At 46.8% G+C, this 27,788-nt stretch overlaps 1 protein-coding gene across 1 annotated transcript in view; it reads left to right on the forward strand.

The window, feature by feature from the left end:
* IL6R (interleukin 6 receptor) overlaps positions 1-18,031 on the forward strand; it is a 54,903-nt gene extending 36,872 nt beyond the window's left edge. Inside the window, exons 7-10 of the mRNA XM_069543476.1 lie at positions 5,422-5,465; positions 6,822-6,891; positions 10,673-10,766; positions 16,861-18,031. Of these exons, the coding sequence (XP_069399577.1) occupies positions 5,422-5,465; positions 6,822-6,891; positions 10,673-10,766; positions 16,861-17,107 (455 nt within the window). The 3' untranslated portion in view covers positions 17,108-18,031. The remainder of the gene's footprint in view (positions 1-5,421; positions 5,466-6,821; positions 6,892-10,672; positions 10,767-16,860) is intronic.
* Positions 18,032-27,788: the final 9,757 nt, after the last annotated feature.

Below are 27,788 nucleotides of genomic sequence, written 5' to 3' on the forward strand. Positions count from 1 at the left end.
TGTGCATAGCTGACAGTTTCCTGGGATTTCTATAAAATTTCAAAAAGAATTTTGGGTACCCAAGAAGCTTTTCAGTTTGCTAAGTAAGGACCTAAAGTTAAACGGTTAAGTAAAAAGTGCTCTGCTGTGCTTAGTCGCTCAGTCATGTTCGACTGCCAGGTTCCCCTGTCCATGGAATTCTCCAGGCAAGAATACTGGAGTGGGTTTTCATTCCCTTCCCCAGGGGACTCTTCCCAACCCAGAGATCCAACCCAGGTTTCCTGCACTGCAGGCAGATTCTTTACTGTCTAAGCATCGGGGAAGCCCAAGTAAAAAGGAACTATTGCCATTGACCGTCACTCATTTCATAAGAGGATGAAACAAGGGCTTAAATCTCAGAAGGAAGACACTTAAGCTATGTAGCTATCCACTTTGTTTTTTCTCATCTGGCCTCAGACTAGTAGACTTCTCCACAGACTGTCCTGGGTGGTGCTGGGGCCCAGGTAGAGGTGATTTTTTTTCTCCTCAGGAGACTGTCCACTCCTCAGTGTGAGGTTTTGGGCTTTTTCATTTTTCTGAAAAAATGGAAAAAAGTGAAAGTGAAGTCGCTCAGTCGTGTCCGACTCTTTTCAACCTCATGGACTGTAGCATCCCAGGCTCCTCCATCCATGGGATTCTCCAGGCAAGAATACTGGAGTGGGTTGCCATTTCCTTCTCCAGGATATCTTCCTGACCCAGGGATTGAACCTGGGTCTTCTGCATTGTAGGCAGATGCTTTACCATCTGAGCCACTAGGGAAGTCCTGCACAAATGGGGGAACAGTGATCAACTTTCTGGTTGGTGGTTTATAGGGTGTGAGGGAAGGCATGTCATTCAGAGTGGGGGCGCTGCCTGGCGTGCCGCTCAGCTTGTGGGTCCCTGTGTCCCCACCCCCTCTCTGTAAATGTCTGGCTTTGTGGTTCGTCCCTCTCCCCTTGTTCCTTCATCTTTCTGTCACCCTCTGGCTTCTTTTTTCTTTCTTTTGCCTCTTCTTATTCCCAGCCCACTCCTTTGTTCCCTCTCTGTACTCCAACCCTGGAGCCTAGTAGCCCATATTTTTATACAACTTGGGCTTCCCTGGTGGCTCAGAGGTTAAAGCGTCTGCCTGCAATGCGGGAGACCTGGGTTCGATCCTTGGGTTCGATCCCTGGGTCAGGAAGATTCCCTGGAGAAGGAAATGGCACCCCCCTCCAGTATTCTTGCCTGGAGAATCCCATGGATGGAGGAGCCTGGTGGGCTACAGTCCATAGGGCCGCAAAGAGTTGGACATGACTGAGTGACTTCACTTTCACTTTCAATATACAACTTAAAAGTATTGTGTTAGAAAATGTTTTCTGTTCTGTGTTCTGAATTTAGAGTCAGTTTTTAAACAGATGTTTTTGTGTGCTGGGCACATGCTAGGTCCTTCAGCCAATCCCATGGATGGAGGAGCCTGGGATGCTACAGTCCAGGAGGTTGAAAAGAGTCGGACACGACTGAGCGACTTCACTTTCACTTTTTTCCATTCGTTCAGAAAACTTCAGTGATCTGAGGTGCCCTGTGTAGAAGGAAGCCGCCCCCTTCCTTACTAACAAAGAAGCGAGGTCTAAAAGAAGCGGAGTGCCTTGACCAAAACTACAGATCTGGTATGAAGGCCTCTGCCATCTTTTGTATTGAATTTCTCTATTCCAAAACCCAAGTAAGCAAACCCAAACCCATTTTCAAATCAACAGAAATACGTCTTTTGTTTTAAAAACTCGTGGAAAAAACTCACAGGTAGTTTCTCTCAGCCTCACTTACTGGATATGGTCATTCATTCATTCACTTTGTTATGAATATAAAAGTACATCGTCTTATCTGGAAATATTATTATGGGGACACACTCTGTGTTGGATGTTAATGTAGCAGTCTTTTTTTTTTTTTGGTCCCCAGGTGATTTTCCATAATTGAAATTTTACTAATTCCACAGGTTTTCAGCAAGATGCAGGCTCGTGTTACGTAGTGAGTTCACAAAGATGAGTAAGATACAGTCCTTGAATTTGAGAAATGTTCGATCTAGAGATGATTTTTTTTTTAATAAAGTGGAAAAAAGTTTATTCTTGGAGTCAGAAAGCTTTAACACTTATTTCTTACAAAACTTCAGGCAAGCTATTTAACCTCCCTGTGTCTCATTTTCCACATCTGTAAAGTGAGGGTGATATTATTGCTGATCGCAGAATACTCAGAGTACTGTTGTGAGAATTCAATTAATTAGTTCGTGTAAAGTATTATAGGAAAGATGGTGCCTGGCACGTAGTAAAGTCTCAGTAAATGTCAGGCATTGTCATAGTTGTTGCTGCTGTGGTCTCGTGACCGCCGCCACTGTCCTTAAGCCTGTTGCTTCCTGGCACACAGGGGCATATGGGAGCCAGTGAATGCCGGTTCCTTCCCCTCTTTCATTCCACATGCTAGCTGCAGTGAAACACTAGGAAATATAAAATACTTTGGTCTAAACGGAAAAAATGTGCTCTCTGTTGTTGCTAATGTTTTATAGCCTTCCTGAGCCTCTGCGTCTGTAAACCTGTGATAATAGTACCTGCCTTGTGAGATATTATGAACATCACGTAGGCAAAGAACCACTTGGAACTGGAGTGGAGTGAGCGTCCACCAAGGTCAATGGTAGAAGTACTAGCAATATTTTATTAGTATGCAGTTAGTATTAATAATATTATTATTAAACTCATTTTCTCCTGAGCTGTAGTTTCTTCTGTAAAATGGAAATGTTTATTAGTAATAGCAATACACCTTCCATCTCAGGGGACAAATGGTCTGAGTCAGGGGCTCCCGTTGTCATCTCTCCTGAAGTAGAAAACGGCAGTTCACTCCAGCATTCTTACCTGAGAATCCCATGAAGAGAGGAGGCTGGGAGGTTACAGTCCATAGCGTCGCAGAGTTGGACACAACTCAGAGACTAACATTATTGTCATCTAGGGAGGTTTTTAAAAAGTCTTGTTATGTAAGACAATCTTAACTATGTGTTGGAAAAATTTTGTTCAGTCTGGTAGCATTCCTGGGTTATTTGAGAGAAAAGTCCTAATTTATCTCTGGAAATCTGAGCCACCAAAGGTTACACATCCTTTTCTGGACCTCATATCATGTTGGGGGTCAGAGCTGAGGGTCCAAAGTATACTGGTCTCCTTTTCTTCCTGAAATATCTTTCTGGGTTTGAGGGATCTTTTAAAGACCCTGATGGCTGAAACTTAGCATGGAGATTCTGAGGCTATAGGTCAGGGATTGGACCTAAAAGACTACTGATGAATCTGAACATGTCTGGGTTTAAGAACCACCATCCATGGTCAACCATATTTCCTATGTAGAGTTGTCCCTGTCTCCTGGTTTTAGCTTTCACTCTATCGTCCCCACACCCTCCTTTAATCCTTCAGTCATCCCCTGCTATGAGTCTAATTGTTCCCTGTTAGGTTGGGCTGGGAGAACACAAAAGAATAAGAGACTGTGTCCCTCGCATTTTTCCAAGGTTGATCTGGGGCTAAGTTGCTCTGTGACCTTGGACAAGTTGCTTTCCCTTTCTGGGCTCTCCATACACTGCGGAGGGTGAACACGCTCTTGTGTCCCTTCCAGTGCTGCTGGTGTGTGGTGTTTTTCCCCTCCTGGGGAAGGCACGCCCCTTCTGGAAATTTCTTTCCTGAGCAGAAGGGTCACCCTCTCCTCCAACCCCTTGCTAGTCTTTCTACTCCTGACTCAGGGAGGCTTGACATCTTTGTATAAACTGGTTCTGTGGTATTTTTAATTTCTTGATGGAAAAATGATGAACTGAAAAGAAAATATTTTAAACTCCAGAGCATTCAGTGCCTGGTCCCTTGGGCCCACATTTGCGGCTGAGTCAGGCCTCGTGTCAGCGTTCTCGCTTTGATACTTGCCCTTCTGCAGCCTTGGGGTTTCTGCAGCAACGTGGTTCCCATGGAGGGGGAGGGGCCCAGAAGTGTGCCCAGCCCATCTCCCTTCTTGGGCACAGTATATTAAATCCATCCAGGCTGTAAGAGTCTGTTGTTACATAATTTAAAAACATATGTTTATTTATTTGGCTGAGCCGGGTCTTAGCTGCAGCATGTGGGATCTTAAGTTGCAGCATAGGAGATCTAGTTCCCTGACCAGGGATCGAACCTGAGCCCCCTGCATTGGGAGTGTGGAGTTTTAGCTACTGGACCACCAGCAAAGTCCTAGAGAATCTGTGGTTTAGATAAATATTTTTATTGCAAAAAGGGGCATACTGCTGCTAAGTCACTTCAGTCATGTCCGACTCTGTGCGACCCCATAGACGGCAGCCCACCAGGCTCCCCTGTCCCTGGGATTCTCCAGGCAAGAACACTGGAGTGGGTTGCCATTTCCTTCTCTAATGTATGAAAGTGAAAAGTGAAAGTGAAGTTGCTCAGTCATATCCGACTCTTAGCGATCCCATGGACTGCAGCCCACCAGGCTCCTCCATCCATGGGATTTTCCAGGCAAGAGTACTGGAGTGGGGTGCCATTGCCTTCTCTGAAAAAGGGGCATAAAGGAGATTAAAATGTTAATGGTGCTTCTATCTGGCGCTGTATAGCCTTCCTTTTGTTTCTTTCTGTGTATGAATATATATTTGTTGTTGTTGTTCTGTTGCCAAGTTAAGTCTGACTCTTTGCAACCCCATGGACTGCAGCGCGACAGATTGTCCTGTCCCTCACCATCTCTCGGAGTTTGCCCAAGATTATGTCCATTGCATTGGTGATGCCATTCAACCATCTCATTCTCTGTCACCCTCTTCTCCTTCTGCCCTCAATCTTTCCCAGCATCATAGTCTTTTCCAATGAGTTGGCTGTTTGCAACAGGTGGCCAAATTATTGGAGCTTCAGCTTCAACCTTAGTCCTTCCAATGAGTATTCAGAATATATATTATGGTATATCATATAACATGGGCTTCCCAGGTGTCTGTGTGGTGAAGAGTCTGCCTGCAATGCAGGAGTCGCAGGAGACATGGGTTCGATCCATGGGTCAGGAAGATCCCCGTGGAGAAGGAAATGGCAACTCACTCTAGTATTCTTGCCTGGATAATCCCATGGTCAGAGGAACCTGGCAGGCTACAGTCCATGAGGTCGCAAAGAGTCGGACACGACTAAGGCAACTTAGCACACCGCATGGAAAACTTTGGATCACACTATATGGACTTTTCCTTGTCTTACATTTTTTATTTAACATTATATCATATTCTTAGTTATTTTCTGAGATATTTTTAAAGACTATTGCAATGTATGATTATATCAGAATTTATACGGCTATTCCTTTAGGGTTGGATAGTTGCTCGTTTTCCCCGTAAGATTCATTATGGTTAATTTTATTCTATCAGTCAGGACTTCAGCGTTTATGAATCGTTAATAATGACTTTTCTATCCACAGAGCCCAGGAGTTCTACTACGACCGAGCTGCCCACCTCCACACAGGTGAGCTCATGTTCTTATAAAAGGGTCATGGCAACAGCACCTAGAGTTAAGGGTTGTGGGCTGGCATCAGGCAGAAGTTGACTCCAATTGCACCTTTACCACCTACCAGAAACGTGGATGTGAACAACTAGTCTGAACACAGGGGCTCTGTAAAGCAGGGGAAGAGCGGTTCTCTCGTCCCAGTGATGTAGGCCACGTAGAGTGTGGATTGGTTCTGGCCCGGCTCACTGAGCAGCTGTGTGTCTGGTGGCTGCTGTTTCATCTCTGAACCTCTGGGCATCCCGATAGCTTAGCTTGTGTATCTGTGCTCTTCCCCTGTGGACTCTTGGTGTCATAATTTTCTGAAAAGAGGATTACCTCTGAAGCTGCTTAACAAATCCTTGTGTAATCCAATTTCCCATTCAACTACATCTCCTCTCCTTGTCCTTAATTCCCTCAATGCTAAGCGGGGAGGCTCAGCCACTCTTGGAGCTGGGCAGCATGGGGAAGGAGCCAGGGTCTTGCATCTTGGCCATATTGGATGCCAGACTGTCCAGGGACCAGCGGAAACAGCTCCAGGGTGAAGCCCACACTCACGGGGCTGGAGGGTGGTGGGAACTGACGCTGAGAACTTGCCACGCCTCACTAGGCTCTAAGCCTGGCATCTCCTTCCTCATTTGACCCTTATGGTCACCAAGATTTGGGTGCCCGGATGATCATGCCTGTACTGATCAGTCATGTCTGACTCTTTGCGGCCTCCAAGGACTATAGCCCACCAGGCTCCTCTGTCCATGGGGTTTTCCAGGCAAGAGTACTGGAGTGGGTTGCCATGCCCTCCTCCAGGGGCTCTTCCCAATCCAGGAATCGAACCCATATCTCTTATGTGTCCTGCATTGGCAGGCGGGTTCTTTATCACTAGCACCACCTGGGAAGTCCATGATCATGCCTACAAGGGAGGAAAACTGATGCCCACGTGGATTAAGAAATTTCCCCTGCCTTCCATAACTAGTAAGTGGTGGATCCAAGATTCTAGCTTGAGCTTTTCCCAGTAAGTGGTAGTACCCACGCCCTGGCACCAGACCCATAATACATCTGCTGTTTCAGGTTATTTATTGAGTATCTCCTCTGTGGAAGGGATGTGCCCTCAAGTTCCTGGTGGAGAGACATGTGGGAAGAAATCCCCACCCTGAGTAGGTGAGCTATAGATACAAGTAAGTTGAGAGTGACGGGTCAGACAAGGAGAGGTCCATGAGCCAGAGAAAGGATTGCCATGTGTGGATCAGGCAGGACGTGAAGGAGGAGATAGTGCCTGAGCTGGGTCCTGAATGATGGTGGAATCTGCAGAAAGAGGCTCACAGTGAGGAATGTTTCTTTTAGGCACCTACTACTACTGAAGATAATGAAATTTTTTTCTCCAAAGATTCTGCAAAAACAACCAGTTTCCCAGGTAAGGACTAGATATTTTTGTGTTTCTGTTGCTTATGGGGTATAAAAGAACTTGTCTCAGCAGAAAGTCCTTTCTTTTTGGAAGTGTTGGCAGAGGGCTGGTCTGCTTAATGAAAAGGATTGATGGCAGAAATAGTCTTTTATTACTTTATACTTCCAAGTTTGATATTGTTAGCTAAGATATACTGAAGGGACCATAAGAAGAGTAAGATAAATCAGTAAACTACATCACATTTGGCCCAGAATACAAATAAATGTGCTACAAACAAAATTACTAACGTCTGTAATGAAATACACCTTTGAGGAAGGAAATAAATCTTTGGGAAGGCCTTCATTCCAATGCTTCTGGTTCCCTATACCTGCAAGACTAGGGAACCTTAGTAACGTTTCTATCGAGAAAGATCTCAACCAGGGCTTCCCTGGTGGGTCAGTGGTAAAGAATCCCCCTGCCAATCAACTGGGGAGACACGAGTTTGATCCCTGATCCTAGAGGAACCCCCATGCTGCAAAGAAACAACCTGGACACCGCAACTATTGAGTCTGTGCTCGAGTGTCTGGGAGCCACAGCTCCTGAGCCCGCATGCTGCAACTCCTGAAGCCCAAGTGCCCTGGAACCCGTGCTCCACAGCAGGAGAAGCTACTGCCACGAGAGGCCTGCACACCGCAGCTAGAGAGTACCCCCACTTGCCACAACTGCAGAAGAGCTCACACAGCGACCAAGACCTAGCACAGCCAAAAAAAAGGGAAGGAAAAGATCCCAGCTCCTGTGTTTGCTTTACTGTTAACATATGGATGGGACTCATGGAGTCCAGACTCTGGAGGCCCAGTAGCTGAACACATTCACCTGATGGCTTTTGGGCTTTCTGAGGGAGTCCTTGGCCTCCATACCTTTAACTGGGCAGATTCCTGCCATACCTGGCTGCCCATGCCCTGCCATTCTATTGCAAAGCCCTACCTGGTGCAGTACACTTAGGGGGACCTGCCAAACACCTGAGGCTGAGCTCTGCTTGTGCAGCTGGGAACTTGGAGTCGAACCCATCCCTGCTCTCCCGGAGTCTCCCACCCAGGGGGCAGGCTCTGGGAAAGAGTAAAGCAGTAACTAGAAGAGAGTGGAATGTGGCCAAAAGGGAGCCGTAGGTAAAGCAAAGTGGGGTTTAGAGTCCTGAGGGAATCACAGAAAGTTCACAGAGGAGGTGCCATTTGAATGAACCTTGAACGGTGTGGGTGGGACAGCAGGAGGTTGGGGCAACAGGCAGTTCAGGGGATACTGTGGAGAAAGGACCCTTGAGTCTTCTGTAGCCCCTCTCACCGAGGATCCGTCCAATCCAGCCCTGTGTCTTTAAAGACCGTCTATGGGCTGATGACTCCCAAATGTACAGCCCCGTCTCTGACCTTCCCACGAAGATCCATCCAGACTGGTGCATCCAGCTACCTAGGTGACGTGTCCACCTGATACCTGCTAAAACTCTCAGACCTAACGTGTCTAAAAGAGAATGCTTGATGCCTCCACGCCTCTTCAGCCCAAACCTGTTCTCATCCTTCTTCCTCATTTCAGTAAAGACAACACATCCTCTGGGTTGCTGAGGGGGGTAAGACAGGCTTCCTCTTCTATACCTCATCCCATGCCCGGTCCTTCAGCAGGTCCTGCCAGTTGTATCCTGAGGTTTGTCCAGGAGCTGACCACTTCTCACCCACTCCACTGCCAACACCTGGCCCAGCCATTGCTATCTTTTCTCCAGTACGACTTTAGGGTCTGCCTGCTGGTCTGTTGGCTTTTAGTCTTTTGTTTTAATATTTATTTTCATTTTAAAATTTATTTATCTGGCTATTCTGGGCCTTAGCTGTGGCACCTGGATTCTTTTCAGTTGTGGCATGTAGAATTTAGTTCCCTGACCAGGGCTTGAACTTGGACTCCCTGTATTGGGGGCATGGAGTCAGCCTCTAACCCACTGGATGTCCCTCCTGGCTTTTGTCTTAACCCCCAACTGACTCTTTTCCAGCCAAAAGCCAGAATGACTCTTAAAACACTAATTTAAGCTCTTCTTGGCTCAACACCATCTTGTCTCCCAGAGTAAAAGCCAAAGGCCTAACAAAGGCCCTAGTCTCCCTGAAGTCAGGCCCTGATCTTTAGGTCTCAGCCCCTCCTTTCTCTCGCTCATCCGCTCTGCCTTCCTCTCTTCCACACGTGCTCACCTCATGGCCTTTGCACCCACTGCTTGCTCTGCCTGGATGCTCTTCCCCCGACCTCCCCTTGGACAGCCCTTTCATACATCCAGGCCTCTGCTCAAATGCCCCCCGGCCCAGGGAGGCCGTTCCCAATCACCCAATTTGACAGAACCCTCTGCTGTCACGCTCCCCTTTCTACGCTTTGTTTTCCATCATTGCCTTTGTCAGTGCTGACATCTTATTAGATACGTATTTGTTTGTCTGTCTCCCTTGATCAGACTGTAAGATCCAGGAAGCCAGGAGTCTTTCTGTCATCCCACTATCTGTATCCGTGAGGCTTAGAACAAAGCCTGGCACGTGACACTCAATAAATATTTGTTGAATGAATGAAGGGAAAAATACAAAAGATGATGAAGTGTTAGTGAAAGAGTAAGCCAAGCATACACGGAACGGCCGTCTCTGCCAAGAGACGTGGGACGCACTGGGAGGCACCTGTCCCTGTGGTCAGTGCCCACCCCCAGTTTGGGCTCAAGGCAAAGCCTGCATCTACTAGACACCCGGAGTGATGACTGGCATCACGTCTTTATCAGCAGTGGGTTCCATTTAGGGTGGAAGAGCCTGAATCCGAAGTCCATGAGACTGTAAGTATCTGCATTTTCAGCAGAAGGGAATGATAATTTTGCGTAGACTGCTCTCTGTCTAGTCCAGGGTCTGTCTCTGGCAGCCTTGGGAAGGAGTTTTTTCTGGAAAGGACATGGTTGTTTGTGAAGCTAGTTTGTTTTCGCATTCATTCAATGAAACATTTTGGTGGGCCTGCTTTGTGCAAGGCACCACGTGAGGAGTTGGAATGTTAAAAGTGAAAAAGACACACATGGTCCCTGCTTTCAGGGAGTTTAGGCTGGAGGTGGAGCTGGGGGAGTAAGCAAGGCGGGCCAGCGTGGAGCAGGATCACTTCTCAAAGGGAGTGCCATCATCTCATGTGAGATTCAAAGGCCAAGCAGGGGGACTGGCCAGCAAAGGGAAAGGGGTGCAGCAAGGGTGGACGAACATTCCGGGGGAGAAGAGAATGCGTGTACAGGAGAGGGAATATGCGTGAGAAAGAGGGACTGAAATTCAGATGGCTGGGGCTTGCGTACCAACTGGGGAGACAGGTGAGAAGTGATGATCCAGTGGGAGCAGCTGCACCCAAACGCTTGATTTAAAGCATCTGAGCCTCCAGGAGCTGCTGTCAATGAGGTCCCCTAAGGCTCTGCTTCTTGCACTCCCCTGTGCCTTGTGGGGCCAGCTGAGTGCCACTAGAAAAGCTGCTTTGAAAGTGAGTGGGAGTCTGTGGCTGGCCGCAGGCACTCAGAAGCTCTCAGCTGGAGGTGTATCTCTTGCCAAGTGGTGGCGTCCTGGGGTCTGTCAGACTGTGCTGGGGGAGACCTTCTGGAGTTGGCTTTGGCCAGAACACTTGCAAGGTTGTCAGGCAGGGCTGTTTCCTCCTCTAGGGGTGAGGTTCTTTTGAGGTTTTGACAGCACCTGCTGAGTGGTTTGTTTTTTTTTCCCCCTTCTTTCCTCTGCTCCTCCTCCTCCTCTTCTTTCTCTCCCTCTCACTTTTTCTTTTTTTCCCCTAGTGCCAGATTCTACTTTGGTGCCACTGCCTGCATTCCTGGTGGCTGGAGGAAGCCTGGCCTTTGGGACCCTGCTCTGCATCTGCGTCATCCTGAGGTGAGAAGGGCCCCGCGGCGGCACTGCGGCGATCTCAGGCCTCACATCCAGCCTTGCCGGCGCTAGGAGGGTGGCCTTGGGCTGGAGAGCCTCGAGTGGAGTCCAGATATATTCGAGAGGCAGAATGGACAAGATCTGAGGACAGCTTAGATGGGGAGGACGAAGGAGAGGAAGGAATCAAGTCGGACCCTCAAGTTTCTGGCTTAAGCAGAACAACCAAGTAGAAGAACAAGGCTTACGTGTTGGAACCACTGGGGAAACCCCAAGTGGGCAAGTTTGGGAGGCCATTCAGATCATTGCCACCAGGCAGGTGGTAGTTGGGGCCATAGGAGAAGATGGGGCCAAAAATGTCATCTGTGGAGTACGACTGGAATATTGTGAGGAGGAGGAGCTGAGAAAGGGACTGAGAAGGAGTGGCCTGAGGGAGCAGAAGAGGCAGGAAAGCCTGGTTGTGAAAGTGTGTGTTAAACACTGAAGAAACACCTTAGGCTCTGGGATTGCAATATGAACATACCCTTCCTCTCCTAAGAGCCACAGTCTACAATGAGTAAAGTGCCACTTGAGAAGCACCGCAGCAGAAGTGCACGGGTACCTCTGAAGTGCCTGGCTAGACTACCTCCTTGGGGATATTCTGTGTTTTAAAATAAGCAGACCTAGTGGGTCACCTTTAAATGTCCTATCCTGGTGCCCCTCTCCAGTCGTGGTGAGGGCTTGGTTGGCACTCTGGTCATTGTAGTGCCATGCCTAATCATCCCAGTCTCTCTCCACTCATTCCCAAGCTTGCATTCCTAACAGTGCTCCCAGAGAATGGGCAATAAAGAAAACTTCCAGTGTTCACGATTTTACTGCAGGAACTGGCACTTTTGCATATGCTGAAGCCCTAAAGGAAATGAGGCTGGGCTCTGGCTTCGGATGGTGGTAAATTCCAATGATAATATAAGGAGAGAAGAAATTCCATCCTCTTTCTTTCTTTTTTTCCCGTCTTTTCCCTTGTTTGTAACTTGCAAGGATTCTACCCCGTGATTATGAGAGGTGGTCTTTGAGGTGTTTGGGAAGGAGGGGTAAGACTTTGGCAGACAGCTTTCCACGTGCTAGCTCATTGGAGTCTCACAGTGACCCCAGAATAGCTCGGCCACCAAGGTGGTCTGGGTTGGAAGATGAGGAAGGTAACAACTCAAACTGTGTTTGGGGTTGTTTTGCTTTGATTTTTCAATGAAGTAGCAAGCAAGCTGTTCCAAGGGTGTGCAGAAGATAAGGTTCTTAAAGAGTAACTCCCTGGAGGAGCCAAGAACTCACTGTCTTTTATACCTTTGGGCCAGCGAGGGGCCCTGCCAGCTCTCAGAGGTCTCCCTTCTATGGGATTCTTTGCCTCACCTCAGACACCTCTTCTTTCTGTATCTATATCATCTGGGTTTCAAATGGACTTTCTCATAATCCACCAGAGACCCTATGGGGCAGTGGACCCACCTTTCTGGCACCAGGGACCAGTTTTGTGGAAGACAGTCATGGACCAGAGGGTGGGGGCGGTTTCAGGATGACTCAAGTGCGTTACATTTTTGTGCCCTGTTTCTGTTACTGTTGCATCAGCTTGACCTCAGACCATCAGGCCTTAGATCACGGAGGTTGGAGACCCCTGTTCTGGGGGATTCCTTGCCTTACCTCAGACACGTACTTCTCTGTTCTCTTTTTATTTCTTTATCATTAGGGCTTCAGAAGGTCTTTATCATAACCCGCCACAGGCCCTGTGGAGTAAATATCATGATTATGATTTCCCCTTGACAGGTGAGGAAATTAAAGCTGAAAGAAAGAAGAGTGATTACAGCTAGTAAGGGTGAGGAGGCTAAGGTTCAAACTCACAGCTTACACTTCTTGGATAGGGCCTTAGGGGTCATTTAGTCAAACTCTTGAATTTTACAAATGACACAACAGCAATGAGCTGACTTGCCCAGGAACACATACTTTGTTAATAGCAGAGACAGGACAAGGACTCGTGTCCCAAGAGTGCCTGCCCACCGCACCAGCCTGCAGTCAGCTCAGAGGTGGGCCTGGTCCTATACGTCCACTGTTGGCCAGTGGCCCCCCTAACAAGCGGTGCTCTCTTGCTGTGCTGTTAACCACTAGGAGAGAAGTGTTAAGCTGGGTATCGGCCACAGTGCTCATCACAGACCTAGTTTGCTAATGTGCTGATGGTGCTTGTACACTGGCTGGTTGCTACACAACCAGAGTCCCTGAAGTCACAGTGCCCTGTGCAGAGAACATAGCAGTTATTTATTTCCTAGCCTGATGAGTTTCCATCCTCCCATATAAGGGTAATTTATTTGGAAAGAGGCCAGTTAATTTCAAACAATGAAAAATCACACATCGCTTCTTGGCCTTTTGGCTAAGATCATGTGTAGAAAAATCACACTATTTCCAAAGTCCCCCATGTCAAGAAAAGAGAATCAGTAGGGGTTTCCCTGGTGGCTCAGTGGTAAAGAACCCCCTTGCCAGTGCAGGAGATATGGGTTCGATCCCTGGTCCGGGAAGACCCTACACGCCACAGAGCAACGAAGCCTGTGTACCACAACCGTTGAGCCCGTGCTCTAGAGCTCGGGAACCGCAGCTGTTGAGCCTGGGTGCCACAACTGTTGAAGCCTGCAAGCCCTAGATCCTGTACTCTGCGACAAGAGAAGCTGCCAAAATAAGAAGCCTGTGCACGGCAACAAAGAGTAGCCCCTGCTCCCTGCAACTAGAGAGAAGCCCACACACAGCAACGACGACCCAGTGCAGCTAAAGAAAAATGAGTATCAAGAGATGCTGTGAGAGCCTGGGGTGCCAGAATGGCTGGGCCACCATGCCCACTGGGGCGGCCAGATTGTTACAGCGGATAGAATGAGAGGCAGATGGAGGAAGTGAAGCCCACCAACCTGTGACCCCATCTTTTTATTTTTAGTACACTTATTTTGTGTCTCAAAAAAGCACAGTATTTTCCTAAGTATTTTTCCATCCATATCAGTGACAATTTTTAAAAATTTAAGTGTGCTGTTGAAGAAGGTGTACTATCTTTTTAAATGGATGTTGTAACTTAAAAGGGCCATTCTCCCCACTGTACTTCCTGTGCCGCAGTGTGCCCCCCATTTATATCTCTCTACTTAATGCCATCAGGCACTGGGAAAATAGGATTTTCATAGCAGAGAGTTACTGTTCTGCACATTTATTTAGAATGGCTAACACCATTAGATGAGGACTTCTTATATATATGCCTATGATTTAAATCATTTTGCATTGAATATATTGTCTCATTTCAATATTTTAAAATCACACTCTCCCATCCCTGTGGTTAATTATAAGTGTTGTTTAAGTTTTTAAAGTGTTTTTTTTAAATTTTCTTTTAGTTGTAGAATCTTTTCTTAAAACAAAATATTGCTGCGTACACGTTCAGTTACTTCAGTTGTGTTCGATTCTTTGTGACCCCATGGACTGTAGCCTGCAAGGTTCCTCTGTCCATGAAATTTTCCAGGCAGTGCTCAGACACCTGCCAAGGACAGGTCAGTGCCAGGTTTGGACGGACCACAGGCCCAGAGGTTTCTAAGTCCCCTTTGAACTTAGTGATTTGCTGAAAAAGTCTCATTCACTCCTCAAAATATTTCAAAAGAAGAAAAACTCATCTTTCTCAGTTACCCATCCAGTTGTTGAAAAAAATCTGAGGACAGAGACTGCTTTCCATATGGGTTAAGTAACATCAATAGAAACTTAAAAAAAAATTGTGACACAGGATGATTTCCCAAATATTGGCAGTTTGCTGAATACTGACAAATAGCAAAGAAGGACTAATTCGGAAGCTGAAGCTCCAATACTTTGGCCACCTGATGCGAAGAGCTGACTCATTCAAAAAGACCCTGATGCTGGGAAAGATTGAGGGCAGGAGAAGAGAGTGACAGAGGATGAGATGGTTGGATGGCATCCCTGATTCAATGGACATGAACTGGAGCAAATTCCAGGAGATGGTGAGGGACAGGGAAGCCTGGGGTGTTGCAGTCCATGGGGTCGCGAAGAGTCGGACACGACCTGGGGACGGAACAACAAAGCAAGAAGGGAGAAAAATCACACATTAAGCAGAGATAGCCACTGTTAAATTTTTAAAATGTGAAAGTCTGACAAACATACAGGAAAGTGCAGATGTCACACGTGTACAGTCCCAGGCATTTCCACAAAGACAGCCATGCAGTTGACACCCAGATCAAGAGCACTTGACATTTAGATGAATTTTCTCCAAGTCTTTTTCCTCTGCATAGTCTATTGTTTGTTTGTTTGTTTTTGGCTATGTGACATGATGGTTACCCATTCAGGGGTTGAACCCGTACCCCCTGCATAAGAAGCAAGGAGTCTTAACTACTGGACCACCAGGGTTTGTTTTTCAGAACCATGATTATTCTGTATCCATAACTCTGAATCCTGCCTTTTAAATGTAGCATTAGTTATATAACATAAGCACTTCTTCTTATTAAAATTTTTTGTAAACCTCACTTTCATCACTTCTCCGTTAGATGGATATACCCAAGATCACTTAACCAACCTCCTATTACTGGGTAGTTGGACTGTTGCTTTGCTTTTATAAACGAGACTGTGTTGAACATGTTTGTGCATAAAGCTTTCTCCATAGCTATGTGCTTTCCTGAGGATATGTATATTCCCAGAAGTGGAAATCTCGGATCAGAGGGTCTGAATATTTTGAAATCCAGAGTGTAATGACTCTGTCTTCAGTTCTCTCATGAGAGAGGAGGATTCCACCCAAGAACCCAGCATAGCTCCAGTAAGCGCCCCTGCTGTGTTCTCTTCCTGTGCAGTGCCTGAATGGCGAAGCCCAAGTCACATTCTGCAGACTGTTTGTTCCATTTGGATAACAGGCTAAGAGCCAATGGCATATTTGGAGCCAGCTATCAATTATTTACCATAACAAGGACAGGAATAGCCTGTCGATATAAAAAGAAACCTAAGGAAAATCCCCAAACCTTGTTTTTGATGCTGGTTTCCCCTTCCCCCTCCCAGCCCTTCCTGAAGTAGCTGACATTTGGTAGAATTGAGAGAGACCACCTTGCTCCCGCTTTGGGGTCAGTGGGCAGTAAGTTAGTAGGTGACAAAGTGGGAAGCGGGGGGAAGATGGGCTGCCCCGATCAACGCAGGGAGGAGACCTGACTGTACCTTTGAAGACTGCTATCACCATCTCATCTTTCTTTGAGCTGTCAAGTGACTTTTCTCGGTTACTGAGCCCTGGCTTTGGGCCCAGAGTGGAGCAGGGTGAACGAAGCTGTGATCAGAGAGATGTCTATCTCCTTCCTGTTTAACATCGACTTTCCTGTCAAATGAGTCACCCGTGCCCAAGTGGTGCCCATGGCCGAGGCTGTGTGCATGGGCGAGTGTGGTGGGAGGGGACCCAGGGGCGTAGGGAGAACTGGGGACTATGAGCATGTTGGAAGCCAGAAGCGAAGGAGGGCTGTTGAGGGAGCAGGACAGTCCTTTTCCTTCCCCACTGAAAGAATACTGTCTCTCTTTTTTGAGTAAATGGATTTGAGACTGAGCGTGTCCCTCTGGGCTGCCTCTACGGTTGTGTTAGTCTTCCAGTCATGTCCTGTCTGACCCTTTGCAAGCCCGTGGGCTGTGTAGCCTGCCAGGCTCCTCTGTCCATGGGATTCTCCAGGCAAGAGTAGTGGAGTGGGTTGCCATTCCCTTCTTCAGGGGAGTCTTATGTACCCAGGAATCGAATCCAGGTCTCCTGCATTGTAGATGGATTCCTTACCGTCTAAGTGGAGCAGAACAAAGGACAAGTTAGGTTCTCAGGTGCTATAAAGAGGCACTCAAAACCTCAGTTTCCCCATTGGTAAGTTGGACCCACCATGCATACCTATTCCCTTGGGCTATTTTTGATAGCTCTTCAGAGGATTATGTAGTTCCTAGTGACAGAAAGCAGCCAATGAATAAATAGTTATCAGTCCTTGGAGCTGAGACCCAAGAGTGCCAGCCCACCAGGGTAGCCAGCTGTTGGTGTTTTTCTCTTGGGTTTACCACAGCAGGAACTCAGCATTTGCGTGGTTTGTCTTTGTGTGTCTCTGTGAAGGTTCAACAAGACGGGGAAACTGCAGGCTCTGAAAGAAGGCAAGACGAGTGCACACCCGCCGTATTCTTTGGGCCAGCTGGTCCCTGAGAGGCCCAAGCCCACCCCAGCGCTTGTCCCCCTCATCTCCCCACCGGTGTCCCCCAGCAGCCTTGAATCTGACAACACATCGAGGAACAGCCGACCGGATGCTAAGGGCCTTGGGAGCCCTTATGACGTCAGCAACAGAGGCTACTTCTTCCCCAGATAATGGGTAGGCCTAGCAGCCTGGGGCGTCAGGCCCCTGGACTGTGTGGATGCTTAGCATAAGTCGCTCCTCACTGCCATGCCAGCTTATCTCAGGTACTTGGGGCCTCTGGCTTCACCTTTACAGAAGCGCCTCACAGAAAATTCTACGCCGGGTGAAAAAAAGATTTGCTGTGTTTGTTTAGTTTTGAATCACCCTGACCCCAATGCCCTGATTACAGGGTGAGAGTGAACTCAGGCCCCCGTGAAGAGACGGGTGTCAAGACTCTACTGTCCACTCAAGTGGGCAGAGCTGGGTGACTGGGGAGGTTTGGGACTGCCCCCAGCTTTGGTGTGGATGAGCAGCTGGCCACCCGCACACTCCCGCCCACCACGAGGAGCTGCAACCTCAGACGGGTGGGATGGATTTCCAGCCAGACTCCCCGAGTCGCTTCTGTCTTGACCCACCGCAAACTTTGGAAACCCACGTGCCTTCGAAATTCCTTTTTTTCTAGGCCTAAGGGGGGAGGTCTCTTGTGCTTTTCTTTCCCCGCAGCGGAGGTGGGGGCAGATAGTATCTCAGGGCCTGATGGTTTGAAATGGAATTATAATTAGTTCCTCATCAGCATTTTCTGAATGTGAATGGTCGTCCTAGGCACTTGCTGAATCCAGAAGCAAGCGCACTGGCTCGATTTCCCTTTTTGGATCCCAGGACTTCAGGAGAGGAAGGAGGGGAGTGGGGCAGGGCCACCAAGCTTATCTGTAGTAGCATTGCTGAGGGGGATGGAGGCCTCTGCACACCGTTCCCCGACTTGCCCAGCTCCCCAAAAGGAGAACTGGCATCAGGAAGGCATCTGCCAGTTGTGAAATCAACATTGCCTTGCTCCAGCTTTGTTTATTTTGTTTTCAACTGAGCCTGAGCAACCAGGGAAGATAATATTTATGCAAAGAGACAAAAGAACCTGGCAAGAATGGATTTTAATTAGGTTTTTAAAAAACTGCTGACTCTTTTATCTTCAGAGGGTAGAGCATCCAGTATTAGTTGAGAGTCAGTATATAAATAACAGGGGAAAGGCACAGTGGCATTGTTTAGCACAAAACTGAATCAAGTGACCAAGGACGAGAAAAGATTTTCCCTATAAGAGAAGAGACTCTTTTCTAAATTTTGTTTTTGCCTTAAAAAGTGAAAAAAAAAAAAAAAGAGAGAGAAAAAACAACTCTGCCTCTCTTCTAATTTAGCGGAAAAGGCAGCTTGTTACTACTCCCCCAGGCGGTCGAGAAGGAAATGGTGTCCAGCTCCCAGGTCACAGTGCTGGGAAGCCAGCCTCCCACGATTACTCAGCAGGTCAGCTGAAAATCCCCACCACTGAAAGCCACGAATCCTCCGGTATCCGACAAGGTTCATTAAAAAAAAAAATCCTAAGCTTGATGCCTTCCTCTTTTTAGTTAGTTCCTTGAATGTGATTGAGTTCCCCTAGCATTGGAGCACCGACTGAATGCCTAGGTGTGACGCTGCGCTAACCACTGCAGTGTGCTTTTCTGTCTAGGCTTCGAAAATTCAGTGAAGTTAGTGGTTACCCAGACAAGCACCCTCAAGTATCCTGGGAAGTCCCAGAAAGAAGCTGTGATTAAAATCAGTCGTGTAACCCACCACTAAAAATGTACCAGACCACAACACTTTTCTAGTAGTCTCCCGTTTTAGAAGAACCACCATCAGCACCAGACAGGTGGGAAAAGGACAGCAATGATCATGTTTTGTTTACTGTTTGCCAGGCTCAAACTGTTATGACGTTGGGCTACGTGGTGACTTTCATTGCTGGCTTTGGCTGTAAATTTCAGACTCTGTTGCTGCCTTTGGCAACTAATCTGAAGTTGACAAAAGTGAGGCAGGCGGTTTTGTTTTGTTTTTCTCTCAAGTTTTCGTGACCGAGACCAGCAAAAACGCTGTTAAAGGGAAATATAGAAAATGAGAATCTGCATGAGACAGGATGATTCTCTGCCCACAGTTAACTCTTGACAAAGTTTTACCCACGTGTAATATTAGCAGAGCCAGGCGGCGGTGCTGGTGGAAGATGTGAAATCCAGATAGCTCATGATTGCTGAGAGCTAGGCAGCTTTGATCTCCAAATTGTTATTGCTTTCATTATTATTTGAACGGAACTGCCTCCCCCCCCCTCCTTTATTTTTTTATAAGCTAGTATAGATGAAGGAAAAATATTTGTCTTCTCTTGCTCGGTGTACATAGGTATACACCCCACGCTCTCTCTGTCTTTGAATCTATGGTCAGTGAATGTGTGTTTCAATTCACAGGTCATTCTTACCTGTGTTTCTGCAGCACGTGTGTGATGCTACTCATCTAATACCTGTAGCAATATGCTACACAGCCAGAAGGAAATGTTTGCCCAGCGACGGTTTTTTATTACAGATGGACAGCTTATCCTGCTGGGTGGGAAACATTGAAAATATGCTAGTTCAGGGTTTCAGTTAAAGTGGTCATTAATTCTTGTAGCATTAATGAAAAAAAAATTTTGTTTTTAAGTGTCGAGGAAGTAGCATTGACTGTTTCTGCAAAGCCCTTTGCCCTGATGGAACCTTGTCCTTGGCAGTTTGTTTGCCAGGCTCTGGGCTCACCCCAGTCTCTGTCATCTGTCTGTTGTCCCCGAGGGAAGGAAACACCATTACAAGGGGTGGAATCTGCTCCTGGAACGGATTGGGAGCCCACCTGGTGGGGAGCAGAGCTCGGCTCAGCAGAGCTCAGTGGGACAGACTGGGGGTGATCATGGTTTGTGGGTTTCCTGTAGAATGTTCAGGAATGTCTTGCCTGGCTGCTTTGGTCTTGGGCTATATCGCTTCATCAAAGGCAATTAAGATTGCCCCAGCTGGGGAGGAGTCTGACACCCAGCTCCAGACTGAGTTGGTAAGAATTTATCTTAATTTGGTGGTCCCTGGGAGCATGAGCCTGGATCCCAGCCTCCCATGCAGCAGTTGGCAGCGGGGCTTTTGCCAAGCTGGCTCCACTTCTGTGCCAGACACTCCCAAGCATCCCCAAAAGGTCCTTCTAGCATCGCGTCCTCCGTGTAGCCTGGCTCCAGCACCAGCAAGTTTCTATGGCAACCTTAATGATGATTAAGGAACATTGTCAGATGTATGAACATATGCTCAGATGCAGATCTACTTCAGAAGGAAAGGATTGGAACAGCGTGTAGCAAGGCTATTAATTAATAGAGAAACCGTATTTGGATAGAGAGCACACATCTGTTAAATAGAATACCTCAACTTTATTTTTTTCTGGAGAGAAATAATAGTTTTAAGTTTGGTTGTTGTTTGTTTTTTTTTAAACCTAATTATCTGAAAGCAAATACCAAAGGCTGGTGATGTCTGTATATGGGGCAAAGGGTCAGTATAATTTTTTTCAGTGTTTTTTCTTTTTATCAGCTATTTTGCATTTAAAATGAAAATTGTAAATGTTTGAAATAAAGAAGTTCTAAAAAATATGCTTGGGAGATAATGATGCTTTGGCGCCTGGGTCCTTTCAAGGAAAGACTTGCATGGTTACTCGGGGAAAGGGGTGAAGAAACATGGGTTTAAAGTCAAGGAGAACCATTTGGGGGGTGAACTTTTCCTTAATGCAGGATTAAATTACCTCTGGAAAAAAATCAGGTGAGTTTAAGAAATAAGTTGCAATTTCTCAAAGACTTTCATTTTGAAAGTTATTTCCCCAAAGGAGCCCTGGCCTTTCTGGAAAGGGCGTAGGTGCTTCGGCCTTTTTTACATCATTATCAGGTGATGGAGCTGGGGGGAAGGAAAAGGAAGGGCCATTATTCATCAGAAGACTGTTTATTGAACAGGGGTTGTTAACGGAATCACAAGTCAACCCTGAACCTCTCCATCATCAGGCTGCATCTGTCCCCTGTTGAAAAGGATCTTCCATAAACCTTGGGACACTGCCATCCCAAATCTTCCAAACAGAGGAAAGCCTTCATGTGGATGCTCTGTGGATAAGAGTTGCTGTGTAAACAGTTCAGGGCTGGGGAGGAGGAAACTGCATGGAAACCTGAAAATTGTGTAACTCAGTCCGAAAGCTGAAGTGCCAGGCCCTGCTGCGCAGCCCCCCAACCCCTGGGGAATCAAAAGAAAGCCACACGACCGACCACACCTATGGGGCCCATCCTTGAGGATGCCACGGTTTCTTGCGAGGTTGGTCCCTGTCTTGCAGAGAGTGACGCAGGAAACAGATGTCCCATGGTGGCTTGGCTGTGTGGACCCCACAGAGGGTGTGGGAGTGAGTATAAGGAGCAGGAAATGGAAGAGGGTGGGCCCCCCTCTTCACCGCATCACTGTTAGGTTGGTAAGGCTATGGTGCTCTTTCCAGAAGAGAGAAATGAGAGAGCAGATGGGGGATCCTGTAGAGAATGGCAAGGAACACTCAGTTACTGGAACGACCACTAAGGAAACTGCTTTCCTTATTTTTTGATGCAGAAGGACACCAAACCTGCCCCGTGTCTGTGAGAAGCACAGGCCAGAGGCAGGAACTATGGTGCCTTTCTGCATGGCAGAAGCGTGCTGTTGGAAGGCCTGAAGCTGGTCCGAGCAGCCAAGGGCTGGGCTGGGCCTGGCAGCCTCTCAGGCAGGGTAGTGGCCAGGTGGGCTGGCTGGGTGAGCTGACCGAGTGGTTATATCATGTAAACAGTCCTGAGCAGGGGAGCCAGCCCCACATGACCCTTCAGATACTGACTACCCCCTGGTCCCTCTGCGAAACTTCTGGTCTTCTTGCTGATGTGTGTTACTTAAAACAACCTTAGAACAACCTCAGCCACATCTTATTTCACACCAGCAATTTTCAGTGACTATCCAAACATGAGTACAGTGAGATTTTTCAGTAAGATCCCGAAACACTCGCGCTATGGGAATATACAGTATTCAATTAGGCTGTTTCTTTTTCTCAGGTAACTTCAAAATGCTTAGTAAGGCTGCCGAATGTCCACAAAGGAAATAGTTTATCGTGTGATGAGAAGCTGCGTTTTATTTTTTTTTGAAAAATTTATTTTATTGAAGTATAGTTGATTTGCAATGATGTATTAATTTTTACTGTACAGCAAAGTGATTCAGTTATATATATACACATACTTTTTCATTTTCTTTTCCATTATGGTTTATACAGAATATTGAATATAGTTCCCTGTGCTGTATAGGAGGACCTTGTTGTTTATCCATTCTCTATACATATTAATAATAGTTTGCTTCTGGGAATTCCCTGATGGTCCCATGGTTAGAACTCTGATTTCACTGTGGAGGACCCAGGTTGGGGAACTAAGATGCTTATTCCAAACTCCCAATCCTTCCTTCCCCCACAACCTTCTCCTTTGGCAACCACAAGTCCATTTTGGTAAAGCGTCTGCCTACAATGTGGGAGACCTGGGTTCGATCCCTGGGTTGGGAAGATCCCCTGGAGAAGGAAATGGCAACCTACTCCAGTACTCTTGCCTGGAGAATCCCATGGATGGAGGAGCCTGGTGGGCTACAGTCCATGGGGTCGCAAAGAGTCAGACACGACTGAGCGACTTTACTTCTTCATGATTTTTTTAAAGAATGAAATTTATCGGGAGGACAGTTGAATTCTATTTTGTTTTTTATTTAATTAATTTTGGGGGCCATGCTGAGTGACATGTAAGATCTTAGGGCTCTGACAGGGACTGAACCCCACAGTGGCAGTAGCACACAGTCTTAACCGCAGGGGTAACAGGGGAGTCCCCTATTTTGGTTTTTAAATGCATATGCTGAACAGTGAGGGTTCTGAAATGATGAAATGTACCATTCAGTGTAACTGGGACATTCTAGGGTCTGTCCCCAGTGACTGATGAAGGGAGGGGGGAAAGGTGGAGGAGGACCGTGTCAGCAGCACCTGCTCGTGTGGACAGTGTGTTCATTGCCCTGCAGGGCACAGGTACACGTGGTGTACACTGGAGTCACCACAACCAGCAGGGCTTCCAGATCGGTCTGGAGGAGGTGGTGCCGGACCCCGAGGGTGACTGTGGACCCAGATTGTTTCTATGAGGAGGTGGGTGCTCTGGGGCCCCAGATTTCAGGCGATCATGTCTGTGGATGGGTCCAGGAATTACAAGACGCCCAGGCTTCAACCCCAGACCCTCCAGATCACAAAAGTGGGCATCTGTTTACATGGGTGTAAGGTGCTCAGTTTCTCCTGCTGTGCCGCCAGCTCTGAGGGTCTCTGTGAGGGAGACTGCAGCGTGGGAGACGAGGTTCTATGGTAACACGTTACTGGGGGCCTAAGCAGGGGACAAAACCTGTGGACAGCAAAGAGCTACACCACTAGCCTGCTGGTTATCCAGAAGGTCACCATCCCTTTTTGGTCAAGATGGCATATTAAGATTAGCTAATAATAATGACAGCTGTTTATGGACCCTCCCCATGTGCTTCACAAATAGGGTATTCTTTCTCATCCTAATGAGAGGTAAGTGTTTTCACCAGTTTACAGATGCAACCACAGAGGCTCATATTGGCGAAGATAGTGGTCTAAGACTCCTGAGCTGGGGAAGAGGCTGAACTAGACCCTAAACCTGGGTCTGCTTGACCCCAAGCCAGTGCTCTTTCCCTTGCTGTGTGGCCCCTCAGCCCCTGGTGACCGCCAGGATGGGCCTACCTTTCCACCCCCTTTCCCAGGCTAGGTGCTCTGCCCCTGTGCTGGGTGGGGGCCTGGCCCACTCACCCTCATGGGGAGATGGCCCTGGAATCTTCATCTGGTTTATCACATGTATCAGCACGGAAGCCGAGACCCTGGGAGTCTGAGCTATGAAGGTGTGTCCCTGAGGCCACCAGACCTCAGCGATGCTCACAAAATAGGAGCCGCAGAGGAGATGGGCCGCAGGGGCGGGGGCAGCAAATAGCTCCTTACGGTTAATGATCCTTTATCAGAAACCAAACCACTTCCCCTCCTTCTGTATCAGTCCCATATCTTTTCCTCTGAACTCTGAGTAATTTATCTGGTGTTCTGTTGCTTCCTTGGTGTGTATTTTAATGTTTGTTGTTCAGTCGCTAAATCATGGCTAAGTCTTTAAGATTCCTGGACTCTAGCCCACCAGGCTCCTCTGTCCATGGGATTTCCCAGGCAAGAATACTAGAATGGGTTGCCATTTGCTTCTCCAGGGAATCTTCTGGATCTAGGGATCAAACCCTCTTCTCTTGCATGTCCTGCATTGGCTGGCAGATTCTTTACTACTGTGCCACCAATACTTGAATGAACTACCTTGAAATCCCCAAAATGTGCTTTATTTATGGCATGAGAACTTTCTTATGTCCACTGTGTCTGAAAGGGTGAATGATCACCATGCTGGAAGAGGTGGTTCTCTCTGGGCTGAGTCCTTCAGAGGATGTTTACTCCATCACCATGCCAGGATGTAAGAGGAACCAATCCCTTCCCAAAGATGCTGTCAGTTCACTCACTGAGCCAGGCAATTAGGAAGCAAATGCTCTTGCTATCTCCAGGAGCCAAGTGACTAATCTAGTCTAGGGAGTCAGGGAAGGAAGGGACAGGGAAAGTGAAAACAGGAGGGTTCCAGGGGGAAGGGGTGGCCTAGGGAGGCTGACGGTGCAGGGCCTGAGGTGAGTCCTGCCTTGGACATACAATGTGCAGAGCAATTTTTCGACATTCTAAGAGCCTTAGGAAGCTGCTGAAGACCAGATTTGTTCCTTCTTTTTCTTTTATGCATATTAAAAATTTTTTTCATGAGCCTGTATGTGTTTTACAGTTAGAAAGCTTTTCATTAAACCGTTATAATCCCTCTATTTTGGAATAGTGCAACCAGGTTGGACTGCCTATAAAACATTGTTAAAGAGTGCAAGAAGTAGGTGGGGATCATAGATAAAGCAAAACTGACTATGAGACAGTAACTGTTGAAGTTGAGTAAACCTTTTAAAAGCACTGACATTCTCCATTTTAAATGTGCAAGGACTTTAGGGGGAATGCTTCACTTGCAAACGTACCATTTAAAATATTGCAAATAGGGACTTCCCTGCTGGTGCAGTGAATAAGAGTCCACCTGCCAGTGCAGGGGACATGGGTTTGATCCCCGGTCAGGGAAGATGCCACATGCCTCAGAGCAACTAAGCCTGGGTGCCACAAGTACTGAGCCCCCATTCCAGAGCAAGCAAGCTGAAACGAATGAGGCCCCCACGCTCCACAGCTTCTGAAGCTGCTATGCCTAGAGCCTGTGCTCAGCAGTAAGAGAAGCCCCACCTTACCACAATTAGAGAAAACCCTCGTGCATGCAACAACAAAGACCCAGAGCAACCAAAAAAAAAATCAAAAATGAATATGAACACATTTTCCTCAACTATCTTTTAATGTAAACCACAGTTCTCATTTGTTCACAGTACACTGCTTGATACTTTGACTACTTGGCTTGGCTTTTTTTTTTTTTTTAATTGAAGTATAGTGGATTTACAATGTTGTGTTAGTTTCAGGTATTCAGCAAAGTGACTCAGTTTTATATATATATTTTCCATTTTAGATTATTATAAGAAACTGAATATAATGTGCTATATAGTAAGTCCTTATTGTTTATCTCTAGCAGTGTGTATGACTATTATATGTAAGATAGATATTAACATCCTAAACTCTTAATTTACCCCTCTACTCACCCCGTTGGCTTTTATGTGCATAGATGATATCTCTTTCCTTCAGTTCATCCAAACTGGTAATCTTGTTTATTTATACACACAAATCAGAAAGCAGTAGGAACCATGTAAATCAGTGAAGTTAGAACACACCTTCACACCATACACAAAAATAAGCTTAGAATGGCTTAAAGAAGCCAATAGGAATCATTGAAAAACTGTCATATAGGAAGTGCCTTAAGTTTGAATTGAGATGATAACCGTGACTCACAACAAATGATTCACAATATGAGGGAAGTCATCCTGGTGCTACTTGTGGACTCTGGGAATGATCTCCATGCTCAGAGTCTCCTTAATATATAATTGCATGTTCATTATCAGAGCTTAACTTGTCCTGAAGGACTTCAGGCTACCAGATCCACAGATGGAGCCTCTCTTCAGCAGGGAAAGAATGCCCAAGCCCAGGACATGACCCGTCAGACCCAGCACAGGGTGGTCCAGGAGGTGGACCTAATTCCCATTTCCCCCGCCTGTGTCCATGTGGCTCACCTGTGGGGAGAGAACTCACTGATCACCCATGACAACCTGGATGTCCAGTCTGCTAGGTGCATTTTCACTGTAAGATAATACAGACTGGAATTTTTTTTTTTTTTAACTGAGGTGAAAGACATAAAGAGGAGGGCATGCAACCCACCCCAGTATTCTTGCCTAGAGAATCCCATGGACAGAGGAGCTGGATGGGCTAGAGTCCATGAGGTCAGAAAGAGTCAGACAGGCCTGCATGCAAAAGGCATAGAATCTGCGGCCTTACCCGTTGCTAACTGTAGAGTTCAGTAGTGTTAAGCACATTCATATTGCTGTGTAAACAACCTCCAGAATATTTTCACCTTGCAAAACTGAGACTTTATACCAGTAAACAACAGCTTCCACGTCTCCCCTCCCCCCAGGCCTTGGCAATCACCATTCTATTTTTTGTCTCCATGAATTTGACTACTTTCAGTTCAGTTGACTCTTTTCAGCCCCATGGACTGCAGCACCCCAGACCTCCCTGTCCATCACCAACTCCTGGAGTTCACTCAAACTCATGTCCATTGAGTCGGGGATGCCATCCAACCATCTCATCCTTTGTCATGCCCTTCTCCTCCTGCCTTCAATGTTTCCCAGCATCAGGGTCTTTTCCAGTGAGTCAGCTCTTCTCATCAGGTGGCCAAAGTACTGGAGTTTCAGCTTCAACATCAGTCCTTCCAATGAACACCCAGGACTGATCTCCTTTAGGATGGACTGGTTGGATCTCCTTGCAGTCCAAGGGACTCACTCTCAAGAGTCTTCTCCTGCACCACAGTTCAAAAGCATCAATTCTTCGGTCCCAGGTACCTCATATAATTGGAGTCACACCGTATTTGTTTTCTTGTGTCTAGCTTAGCATAATGTTCTCAGGGTTCATTCATATTGTAGCATGTGTTGACATTTCCTTCCTTTTTAAGGCTCAGTAATATTTCATTGTACATAAATACACTGCATTTTGTTTATCTACTCATCCACCCGTGGACGTTTGTGTTGCTTACTCTTCTTGGCTTTTGTGAGCATTTTTTTTTTAAACTTTATTTTTTACTTGCTAAGTAACATCAGTTGGCTAGTTTGTTACTCTTTGCCTCGTTAGTCAAAGGTGAAGAATTCCAGGTATAATCTCTGAAAGGGAAGGGAAGTACATACATACCCTGGGGATAGTGCAGGTTTGGATCTGAACCACTGCAATAAAGCAAATATCACAGTGAAGCAAGTCATGTGTATATTTTGGTTGACCAACGCATATAAAACTTATGCGTGACTATACTGTAGTCTTTTAAGTGTGTAATAGCATTATGTCTAAAAATGTACCTACATTAAAAAACACTTTATTGCTGAAAAATGCTAACCATTATCTGAGCCTTCAGTGAGTGGTACAGTCTTTGCTAGTGGAGGGTCTTGGCTTGATGTCAATGGTGCTACCTGATTAGGGTGGTGGTTGCTGAAGGTTGGAGTGGTTGTGGCAATTTCCTAAAATGAGACAACAATGAAGTTTGCCACATTGA

Source organism: Ovis canadensis, chromosome 1 (genome assembly GCF_042477335.2).
Source record: "Ovis canadensis isolate MfBH-ARS-UI-01 breed Bighorn chromosome 1, ARS-UI_OviCan_v2, whole genome shotgun sequence".
Taxonomy (NCBI): domain Eukaryota; kingdom Metazoa; phylum Chordata; class Mammalia; order Artiodactyla; family Bovidae; genus Ovis; species Ovis canadensis.